This window comes from Lithobates pipiens, unplaced genomic scaffold, assembly GCF_037356315.1.
Source record: "Lithobates pipiens isolate NorthernLeopardFrog02 unplaced genomic scaffold, aLitPip1_a1.2 Scaffold_23, whole genome shotgun sequence".
In the NCBI taxonomy this organism is placed as follows: Eukaryota; Metazoa; Chordata; class Amphibia; order Anura; family Ranidae; genus Lithobates; species Lithobates pipiens.
The window spans coordinates 48866689-48879227 of record NW_027507785.1 but is presented as its reverse complement, the minus strand read 5'-3'; the positions used below and the strand labels follow the sequence as shown (position 1 = coordinate 48879227).

General features: G+C 44.9%; 1 protein-coding gene across 2 annotated transcripts in view; it reads right to left on the bottom strand.

The window, feature by feature from the left end:
* Window positions 1-8334, bottom strand: part of LOC143926951 (natural cytotoxicity triggering receptor 3-like) — a 33618-nt gene extending 25284 nt beyond the window's left edge. For both annotated transcript variants that reach the window (XR_013262162.1, XM_077450981.1), the window contains exons 1-2: window positions 8237-8334; window positions 4267-4638 (exon numbers count right to left, since the gene is read on the bottom strand). Coding sequence is in view for 1 of the 2 variants with exons in the window: in XM_077450981.1 (XP_077307107.1) it covers window positions 4267-4638; window positions 8237-8282 (418 nt within the window). In the remaining variant the exon portion in view is untranslated. The remainder of the gene's footprint in view (window positions 1-4266; window positions 4639-8236) is intronic.
* Window positions 8335-12539: the final 4205 nt, after the last annotated feature.

The following is a 12539-nucleotide window of genomic DNA, read 5'->3' as shown; positions in this document are numbered from 1 at the left end:
AGGTGTATTTATCTCCTATGATCCTGAGCTCCATCTAGTGGCTGTAATGCAGCATTTTCTCAATTCACTCTCCGTTCATTATGAATGAACCTACCTTTACTACGGTCCATAACATTTGAGGAACATTTGACCAGAAGAGAAAATAACCTAAAGACATTTTATTCTGCCTCCTGCCCTCAGATCTCCCCCCCCCTTGTGAATGAGTTAATAAACTGCGTGACAGTACCTCACCTATTGACATCATCCCCACAAAACTACTGAAAGAATGCTCTGACATCGTGGCTCCAACCATAACCCACCTCATAAACCGATCATTCCACGAAGGGATTGTTCCCAGCATCCGTCAAACCTCTACTCAAGAAACCAAACCTGGACCCTCAGGATCCAAACAACCGTAGGCCAATTACAAGCCTCAACACCATTTCTAAGATCATGGAGAAAGCTGTAGTACATCAGCTACAACTTCACCTGGATACTCACAAACTCCTGGACCCGCTGCAATCAGGCTTCCGCCCGGGTCATGGAACAGAAACAGCTCTCCTCAAGATTTGGGATGACGCCCTCGAAGCGGCAGATGACGGAGAGCCATGTCTCCTCGTACTGCTAGACCTAAGTGCAGCGTTTGATACAGTAGATCACAATACTCTACTCGTCCGCCTCACAGAAGTAGCCGGAGTCCAAGACATAGATCTCCATTGGTTCGCGTCCTTCCTAGGAAATCGGTCACAGACAGTGAAACTAGGAAAATTCCTCTCCGAAACTCGGGCAGTCACCTGCGGAGTCCCTCAAGGCTCTCCGTTGTCACCCGTTCTCTTCAACATTTACATTCGCCCACTCCTTCAAATCATCAGATGCTCAGATCTCGGCTTCCACTCTTACGCTGACGACACGCAACTTTATTTCCGGATCAATGGAAAAAAAGATCACCAACAACAACTTGAAAACTGCCTCAAATCAATAGAGGACTGGATGACCACCAACTCCCTCCAGCTGAACCAATCAAAGACAGAGCTTCTTATCTTACACCCAAATCATAAGCCCGCAACCAAAACCTCCTGGTCTCCACCAACCGTCTTTGGGCAGACTATCTCCCCAAAGACCAAAGCCAAGAGTCTCGGGGTTATTTTAGACGCACAAATGTCAATGGATGCGCAAATAGGAGCAGTAGTCAGTCGATCTCACCATCTGCTGCGCATGCTTCGCAGACTCATCCCTTTTATCCCAAAGAATGACAAAGCAGTGGTAGTTGGAACAATCATTAATTCACGACTGGACTACGCAAACTCGCTTTACATAGGATTACCACAATATCAACTTGCGCGATTACAACTGATCCAAAACACGGCGGCAAGGCTGATAACAGGAAAAAACCCTGGGAATCCATTTCTCCTTCACTGAGGAGCTTACATTGGCTAACCGTAAAAAATCGGATCACGTTCAAGACCCTTTGCCTCACCCACAAATGCGTGCATAGAGAAGCTCCGCAATACCTAATGGAGAAAATAAATCATTACACACCAAACCGCAGTCTTCGATCAGCCAACAAAAACCTCCTCCTCGTGCCCAAAGCCCGGTATAAATCCAAGGGGGATCGGAGATTCGCTGTCCAAGGGCCTCGGCTATGGAATGCTCTACCAATAAACATCCGCCTGGAAGAAAATCACCTGGCTTTTAGGAAAAAACTCAAGACCTTCCTCTTTTAGCAGATGATCAAAGCTCGCCACAGCGCCTAGAGGCGATTCAGTTCGCATTGTGCGCTATATAAGTATTTCATTCATTCATTCATTCAATGAGTAGGGGTGTACTGATGTTACTTCAAAGTTTTACATTTACAGTCACATCAGTTTAGACATACTAGCTGAGGTCACTTGACAGTACTTTGTCAATCACATATAGTGGACGATCTGCAGCAGTCACATGTGAAAGCAGCACACACACTCAAGTCATCTCCCCTTTACTCAGTCTCTCTCCCTCCCAGGGTCATTAGTACTCATTTTGAGGGCTCTGGCTTGCCTTAGGCTATCTGTGTCTAGTTCACAACTTCTTGGATTTAGTTCCTGAGACAGGATCAATGCAATTGACTTCTGGTTTCAGTACACATCGCCCAGGTCCTCCAGGCAGATAACCTCCCTCCAGGGGACACTTGGCTTGGCCTAAAAGGCCTTTTGTACACCTGTGGGCAGGTGGGGCAGTGGTGAAGTTTTTGGTCACATCCTCCATGTTTTCCTCCTTAACTCGCTGGGCACCACATACTGGGTCACATGGACCTGCCCCATGTGGGCTCTCCTGGGCTGCGTTCTACACTTTGCACAGTGTCACTCCACACACTCACACATGGGGTATCTCTACTTTGTGCTGAATTCACCAATGCCCTGGGACAAGGCTGGGGAAATACTCAACCTTAAGGCGGACCTCTACTCTTAGAGATGAACATACACTCTGTACATTGCATGCAACTGTTCTCCAATTAACTCTCAGTTCCCTGTGACAATCTGGAGGGACACGCTGAGCCACAGCCACCTGTTCATAGTTTTCCACTACTACTCCCAAGTAGAGGGCTCCACATGTGCGCCTAATGTAACTCTTCAACTCCATACTCTGTACAGGATGGGAACCTCTGCAGTGCAATCTATTCCCGTTGCTATGGGAGACAAACCGCTGGCGGAAGGAGTGCCGACAACCCTAATTACTAGAGGCCATGCCACCTATAACAGGCAAACGCGATCGACAGGCTGCTTGTTACACTTCCGTTACTCTAGGTAACCACATGTGTCTTCATATTACTCCATTCTACACCAATGTTTTCATATCCCAGAGTGTTAAGACCCACCGGTTGCCTGTGTGTGTGCTGGTTACTTACGATCTACCTCTTTATAGTAACTTCAGACCAGGCAAGGACAACATTTCAATACTTTACTTGGCAAACGTGCAAAAATAGACATTTGACAGTCCAACAGACAAGACACGATACTTCCCTACTCCTAACTATAACTATAGGCAAAGTGCTGCCCCGGCATTCCTGCAAAAGTGTAGTCCAGTAATCATAGTCCTTCAGAGGCATTTCTCCAGCATTGGTGTCTTCATGGTCAACCCCAAGTTAAAAGACCATGACAGACCACATTCTCCGTCTTCTACGGGTCTCTTCATCCTTCGTCATCCCTTACAGCCCCCACGTCTCCCAGCTGCGATGGCAATCTCATTTCTGTAAGCCTCTGGGGGAATCTCTCTGGCTGCCCCGATGTATATCATACGGGCAAGTGGGCCTGACCCAGAGCAGTACCCACCAAAAAGACCAAGGAAGCAGAACAAAAATGAACCCTCGCCTTCCCCGGCCAGGACGGGAGCTACCTAACTAGTTCAACCCGCCCACACCCTGCTCTGGCCTCCACCACCATAAGAGACAGGATGACTACAGCCGGCATTTCTGAGTGCAGAACTACCTGACCCTCCAGCCCTGTCCAGGGCCACCACTTAGCTGATTACATCTGCATGCTGGTGGGGTATCTGGCTCCCATGCCCCAACTGCACTAAGGCTCCTCCTAACCTGGCTTATATGTGGGCACCGAATCACTCATTACATCCCTATTAGGGGAGGTCTCTAACTAATAGGGACAGTATTCTCTGTCCCCACACTCTATTCTGGGACAAAGCCACCCAGTGACAGACTAGCTAACTGCACCTGCTTACTGTACATAGGGAAGGTTGGTACGTTGTAGACATGTGCGATTCGTTTCGTACGAATTTCCCTAAATTCGTACGTTCGGGAGGATCCTAAATACGAATTGCCATGCGCCCGAATTTTTGTACAAAATACGAACTTTTGGGAGGAAGTCAGCACAGCACAGGGATGGTGGGAGCTCCTCATCTAACGAAAAAGTCGTATTTCGGATAGGAAATTCTTAAAAACCAAAACTTCCATCAGCATCGAACTGTCATATTGAGGTATATTTTTGCCTTTAAATTCATCGTAACGAACGTTCGTACAAGTTAGCGCACCTAACGACAATTCGTATTTTGTACGAAATGAAATGGAATTTCGGACACGAAATACGAAGTACGAATTAATTTTAATACGAAGCGTAACGGAACGGAACGAAACTAATTTATTGACGGCGCCCATGTCTAGTACGTTGTTGGCCCCTCAGGGACCCTTCGGCTGATCTCTGAATGGGATCTTTCATGTCTATGGAAAGGTTTATCATAAGAAATTTAGCTTTGTAACTATAATGATAATTACACAACCAGGACAGTAAATACAGATCTCACCTGTCACATTGAGGAAAGTCCCATTTCCATCTCCGGATATTTGTTGGCCGATTTGAAATGTGACTTCACAGTAATACATCCCGGCGTCTGCCAAGACCACCGGGTTCAGGGTGATGGCGGCCGATCGTCCATGGAAGAACTGATCTTGGTCCACTTTGGAGAGTCTTCCAGAGAAATTCTTATTATTCTCAGAGACCTCCACCCCGCTCCTCATTATGTGTCTGTACCACTTGTAGGACCCGATGGAAGCTTCTTCTCCGATGAATCTGTACTCACACGGTAAGGTTATGGAGTTGCCCTCTGTGGCCCATATTACTGGAGTCTGCCATACATGGATTGTCAGCGTATTGTTGACTGTCTGTAGTAGAGATCCTGACAGAGAGAAGAGACCAATACCTGTAACTTGTCAGTTTCACATTCAGGAGTACAGACTACATGAATATGTTCTGAAAAATAGAGAAAGTTCCAGAAGGCAGCGCCCCTCCCCCCCAACTATGTACAGAGTGGCAGGGCCGGATTAAGAGCATCATGGGCCTGGTACTGAGGATTTTGGAGGGCCGTTTTTATGGTTAATAAATAAAATTAAAACACAAACAAATTTTTATTAAAACAAATTAGGTATTTTTAACAAACTGCTCATTCACAGTATGTGCAAGAGAACCCGAGCGGATGAGCCCAAATTTTATGTATATTTTTTTTTTATATATTTTTTTTTATTTATTGCAATCTTTTATTGTTTACATTCTTATTTTTGTTTTGTTTTTTACAATTTTACTTTTTTATTATTTTTTTTCCAGTGGAGAGCAGTGGATGGTGTAAGGAGTGCAGTGGACAGTGTTAGCGTTTTTTTTTTTTATTATTTCATTTATTTATAATTTATTTTTTACAATTTATTTTTTATTTATTTTTTTCAAAATGCATTTGGGGCTGGGTTTTTGGCAGTGGACAGCATCAATAGGGCAATGGCGGTGCCCAAATGGTCAGTCCAACCCTGCTGGGCCTATATTAAAGGTAGGGGCTTGGAGCTGCAACTCCAATAGCCCCTACGTTAATCTGGCCCTGCAGAGTGGGAGCACCCTGTCCCCACATACAGACCCCCAATAGAGTTGTGACATCCGACCTCCATACACAGAACTACCTGTGATGGGGGGTGATCATGTTTTTGGTGATACATTTTTAATGAACTTCGCCAGTCTAGAATTGTATTTTAGGACGTGGCAGTCCACTGTTATTTAACCACATCAGTACTGGGCACTTAAACCCCTTCCTGCCCAGACCAATTCTGAGCTTTCAGCGCTGTCGCATTTTGAATGACAATTGCGCGGTCGTGCTACACTGTACCCAAATTAATTTTTTATCATTTTTTTCCCACAAATAGAGCTTTATTTTGGTGGTATTTGATCACCTCTACGGTTTTTATTTTTTACTAAACAAATAAAAAAAGACCAAAAATTTTGAAAAAAAAAAATGTTTTTTTTGTATTCAGTTTCAAAACGTTGTAAATGAGTACGTTTTCTCCTTCACTGATGGGCACTGGTGGGGCGGCACTGAGGGCACTGATAAGGCGGCACTGATGAGGTGGCACCAGTGAAGTGGCACTGATGAGGTGGCATTGATGGGCACTGATATGTGGCACTGGTAGGCAGCACTGATGGGCACTGATAGGTGGCACTGATGGGCGACACAGATGGACACTGATAGGTGGCAACAATTGGCACTGATAGCTGGCATGGATTGGCATGGATAGCTGGCACGGATTGGCATGGATAGGCGGCACAAATGGGCAAGGATAGGCGGCACAGATGGGCATGGATGGGCACTGATAGGTGGCATGGATGGGCACTGATAGTTGGCACGGATGGGCACTGATAGGTGGCACGGATGGGCACTGATAGGCAGCATTGTATTGTACTGATGTGTGCCAATCAGTGCCAAACAATAACGCATGCCAATCAGTGATGTCCATTATGGGCACTGATTGGCATCCATTGTGGGCACTGACTGGCATCCCCGGTGGTCTAGGGTGGCATACCTGGTGCTGGGCATCCCTGGTGGTCTGGTGACGTCCCTGGTGGTCCAGTGTGGGCATCCTCGGGGGGCTGTGCTGATAATCGATCAGCACAGACCCCCCCTGTCAGAGGAGCAGCCGATCGGCTCTCCTCTACTCACGTCTGACAGACACGAGTGAAGAAAAGCCGATCCCCAGCTCTTCCTATTTACACTGTGATCAGCCGTGATTGGACACAGCTGATCACATGGTAAAGAGTCTCCGGCTGAGACTCTTTACCGAGATTGTAGTTGCGGGGTGTCAGACTAACACACCGCAACAACGATCGCCGCGATGCGCGCCCCCGGGGGCGGTCTATGACGTCCAGTCAGGATTTTGAAACCATTTGACAATTGGCGGGCGGCAAGTGGTTAAAATGAAAAGCACATTTCCCCGATGGTAATGTCCACATAGGGGATCCTCTCCAACAGAACACAATAACCTAAAAATACCAAGCCACCTGGCTACACTTCAGCAGCACTGCCCTCAGCTCCCAACTTTCTGCCTCTTCAGGCTCACTCGGCCTTAGTTGCAGCACCTACAGTATCTCACAAAAGTAAGTACACCCCTCACATTTTTGTAAATCTTTTCTTCTATCTTTTTCATGTGACAACACTGAAGAAATGACACTTGTCTACAATGTAAAGTAGTGAGTGTACAGCTTGTATAACAGTGTAAATTTCCTGTCCCCTCAAAATAACTCAACACACAGCCATTAATGTCTAAACTGCTGGCAACAAAAGTGAGTACACCCCTAAGTGAAAATGTCCAAATTGGGCCCAAAGTGTCAATATTGTGTGCGGGGCCGCCATTATTTTCCAGCACTGCCTTAACCCTCTTGGGCATGGAGTTCACCAGAGCTTCACAGGTCTTTTGATCTCTGAGTCTGATGATATTTACCAGATTCACCCTTTAATAGTATATACAGTATCTCTCCTCTAATAGTATATACAGTATATATCTCTTCTAATAGTATATACAGTATATCTCCTCTAATAGTTTATACATTATATCACCTCTAATAGTATATACAGTATATCTCCTCTAATAGTTTATACATTATATCACCTCTAATAGTATATACAGTATATCTCTCCTCTAATAGTATATACAGTATATCTCCTCTAGTAGTATATACAGTATATCTCTTATAATAGTATATACAGCATATCTCTTCTAATAGTATATACAGTATATATCTCCTATAATAGTATATACAGTGTATCTCTTCTAATAGTATATACCAGGGATATGCAATTAGCGGACCTCCAGCTGTTTCAGAACTATGACTCCCATGAGACATAGCAAGACTCTGACAGCCACAAGCATGACACTCAGAGACAGAGGCATGATGGGACTTGTAGTTTTGCAACAGCTGGAGGTCTGCTGATTGCATATCCCTGGTATATACAGTATATCTCCTCTAATAGTATATACATTGTATCTCCTCTAATAGTATACACAGTATATCTCCTCTAATAGTGTATACAGTATGTATCTCCTCTAATAGTATATACAGTATATATATCTTATAATAGTATATACAGTCTATCTCTTCTAATAGTATATACAGTATATATCTCCTCTAATATTGTATACAGTATATCTCTTCTGTCTGTTATTCTCAGAGTGGATTAGAGATTTTGCTCCCTAACCATATAGTTGGTTATTTATATTTACCACTGCATACAGATAGTTAAGAATAAATTGCCTTTTTAAAAAAAAAACAACATATTAACTAAATTATACACCACACTTTTTTTTAAGGTTATTAACCGATTAATCAAAACAATAATCGGGCAACTAATCGATTGTGAAAATAATTGTTAGTTGCAGCCCTTGTGGAAACACCCTGCCAAACATGCAGACCCTCATATAGAGTGGGAACCCCTCACCCCCCATACACAGACCCCCGGCTCTCACCTGGCAGCACCCCCAGGATCAGCAGCACATGCACAGCCCCCATCATCTCTGCATACGATAGTAGACATGCACACTCCTCGCACTGGTCTCTGCTCAGGAAGTGGTGTTAGGAAGAGAAATTACGATGTGAGAAGTCACCTGCTCCTAATACACGAGGAGGCGTCTGCTTTACAACAAGACCAAAATCTATTATTATCATTATTATTTCTGAAATCCTTCCGATAATTCCTCTGCTCAGCACAGTACAGAGCTGCCAGGAAGGTATAAATTGTTGTGCCCACATTTGATCTATTTAGTTTGGTCTCTTCCGGTTTAGCGGAGCCCCAGGATTTTCCCCGGTTGCGCTGGGTGCCATCCATTCATTGCCGCCGGTAGAAATCATGTGGCCCCATAAAGTCTCCCTGACCGGGCCCCTTCCCTACTCACTCTTGTTACATGTTGTGTAAAATAAGGAAAGCTTTGCTTCAAGTGATATTTATCTTTCTCCAGCATGTTATACAACAAATTATTCAAGAGAAATAATGTCTTCAGAGGACAACCAACCTCTTTTATATGAGGGTTGTACCAAAAAGTAATGCAAAAGTGGGCATAACTTTATTAACTTACATAGGTCATTGAAATGTGACATGTTGGTGGAGTAACACTTCCTCTATAGTAACTCTTCTTCTTCTTCTTTTTCATTGCAGGTAAATAATGGATTCCAAGCAAAAGCAACATAACATCATTGAGGTCTTAATAACTGGACGTAATGACTGACACAGACCAGACATAATGACTGACACAGACCAGATGTAATGACTGACACAGACCAGATGTAATGACTGACACAGACCGGACTTAATGACTGACACTGACCAGATGTAATGACTGACACAGACCGGACTTAATGACTGACACAGACCGGATGTAATGACTGACACAGACCAGATGTAATGACTGACACAGACCGGACGTAATGACTGACACAGACCGGACGTAATGACTGACATAGACCAGATGTAATGATTGACACAGACCAGATGTAATGACTGACATAGACCAGATGTAATGAATGACACAGACCAGATGTAATGACTGACACAGATCGGACATAATGACTGACACTGACCGGACGTAATGACTGACACAGACCAGACATAATGGCTGACACAGACCAGACATAAGGACTGGTTTTTGTCACATTACGTCTGGTCAGTGTCAGTCATTACGTCCGGTCAGTGTCAGTCATTATGTCCGGTCAGTGTCAGTCATTATGTCCGGTCAGTGTCAGGCATTACATCTGGTCTATGTCAGTCATTACGTCCAGTTATTAAGACCTCAATGATGGTACGTTACTTTTGCTTGGAATCCATTATTTACCTGCAATGAAAAAGAAGAAGAAGAGTTACTATAGAGGAAGTGTTACTCCACCAACATGTCACATTTCAATGACCTATGTAAGTTAATAAAGTTATGCCCACTTTTGCATTACTTTTTGGTACAACCCTCGTATAAAAGATTTATAAATCCTACACTCTATACACAGATCACCCCTAAATCCTACACTCCATACACAGATCACCCCTAAATCCTACACTCTATACACGGATCACCCCTAAATCCTACACTCTATACACAGATCACCCCTAAACCCTACACTCCATACACTAGTCACCAATAAACCCTGCACTCCATACACATATCACCCCTAAACCCTGCACTCCATACATAGCTCACCCCTCATTCCTGCCCCCCGGAAACAGCCCACCCCTCAATCCTGCACTCCGTACACAGCTGACCCCTCACCTCACCAGTCCATGGTGTGAAGGCAGTGAGAAGATGATGTGCTGTAACCTTCATCAACTAATCAGTGGGCCGTATTGATGTGATGTGACCTCTAGAAACCAATAAGTAAGTGGTAATGATGCACAGTAACCTCTAGCAACCATTAAGTAAGTGGTAATGAGGCACAGTAACCTGTAGCAAACAATCACTAAGCGGTAATAATTTGCAGTAACCTCTTACAACCAATCAGTGAGCGGCAAGCATGTAACCTCTTGCTCCCAGTGAGCGGTAAGGATGCCATAACCTCTAGCAACCAACCGGTTAGCAGAAATGATGTGCTGTAACCTCTAGCAACTAATCGATGAGTCGTAATGTGTGCTGTAACCTCTAGTATCCAGTTAATAGGCAGTAAAGATATGCTGTAACCTCTGGCAACCAATCACAATTGCTGCCTGACCTGATTTTTTATTCTAACTGCTATCTATTGTATCTCTCAGAGTGGGGTGGGGGCTTGATTGAAGCTGGGGGGGCCCCAAAGAAAATGTTTGCCCAGGGTCCAATATTAAAGATGGCCCTGCTCCAGATACATCACTGAGGACACTGATAGATAATATCCTCCTCACTTCTATGTTGGAGACATCAGTCCCAGACTTTATGGAATGGAACGAGGAAGGGAATGGATCTCCAGGTACCACACACACCTCTCTCCCTGCCGGGGAACACTGTGGCGGTGAGATCATAGAGGAAGAATTTGAGGGGGAACATCTGAGCTTTCTACATCATCCAATCTTTCTGGAGGAGAAGGAAGAAAGGATCTCAATGTACACATAGCACCTTTGAGATGAGATTCTCCTTCCGTCTCTTACATAGGCCAATGGTGTAGAAACTTTGCATTGATGGTGGAGAATGTTATCTGATGCAGGTACATCAATGGACATGACGGGTTATTGCAGGAAGGAATTTAGGCATTTCAAAGGAAATTCTGTGAATGCAGCTGTAGCACTTACCCCCGAAGGAGCGGCTGAATTTTTCTGGGCTTACCGATTACCTCCTCCGGCTCATACTCGTTGTCTTTGTCTAGGGGTTCCCGGGGTTGATAACCCAGTAACTGTAGAGACCGACACTTGGATTCCTTGTTAGGATTTTTATTTTGCATAAAACAGTTGAACAAACTCAGTCTCTAAGTTTGGAATAGAGGGTATCAGGGTAAAGTTTAGCTCTGGTGTTCGGAACTGCTGACTTCAATACAAGTCTCTCTATGTACACAATCCAGGGAACAGCCGCTCACAATTGGACTCTTTAACTGTTGGGTAAATCCTTAAGTTTGGGTTTAGCAGCCAACAGGTAATTCTGGCTTTTCAAAGTCTCTCTCACAGACTTGGTTGGAAACTTGGTTACAACTGGAAGGGTAGAAGTAGGAACTTTTATTACTGTACCAGAATCTTTCAGCCGGTCCGGCGATACCGTAAGAATTGTGGATTCAATCAATGTCCATGGCAGCTCTGCTTCCAGGCTCTTACCGAGCAGCCAGCCTTGTACGTGGCTCCCTTACTGAAGAGTCCTCCCCTGGTCGCATGTAGAGTTGCTGGGCCTCTCCAAAACCCGAGACGGCACCGGAACACCTTAGAATCCTCCTTCCAGTCACTGCGCCCCCGAACTAGCCAATTCTGAGGCTCAGAAACGGGTGGATCCGTACCCCAGGCCATGAGGGCCCCTGGGGGCTGGTCAGGAGGACCAGGACCACGGAGTCAGCAACAACTTCTGGACCGGAACCCAGAACCACATGAAATTGGCACCTCCAGCTGAACGAATCAAAGACAGAGCTTCTTATCTTACACCCAAATCATAAGCCCGCAACCAAAACCTCCTGGTCTCCACCAAACGTCTTTGGGCAGACTATCTCCCCAAAGACCAAAGCCAAGAGTCTCGGGGTTACTTTAGACGCACAAATGTCAATGGATGCGCAAATAGGATCTGTAGTCAGTGGATCTCACCATCTGCTGCGCATGCTTCGCAGACTCATCCCTTTTATCCCAAGGAATGACAAAGCAGTGGTAGTTGGAACAATCATTAATTCACGACTGGACTACGCAAACTCGCTTTCCATAGGATTACCACAATATCAACTTGCGCGATTACAACTGATCCAAAACACTGCGGCAAGGCTGATAACAGGAAAAAAACCCTGGGAATCCATCTCTCCTTCACTGAGGAGCTTACATTGGCTAACCGTAAAAAATCGGATCACGTTCAAGACCCTTTGCCTCACCCACAAATGCGTGCATAGAGAAGCTCCGCAATACCTAATGGAGAAAATAAATCATTACACACCAAACCGCAGTCTTCCATCAGCCAACAAAAACCTCCTCCTCGTGCCCAAAGCCCGGTATAAATCCAAGGGTGATCGGAGATTCGCTGTCCAAGGGCCTCGGCTATGGAATGCTCTACCAATCAACATCCGCCTGGAAGAAAATCACCTGGCTTTTAGGAAAAAACTCAAGACCTTCCTCTTTTAGCAGATGATCAAAGCTCGCCACAG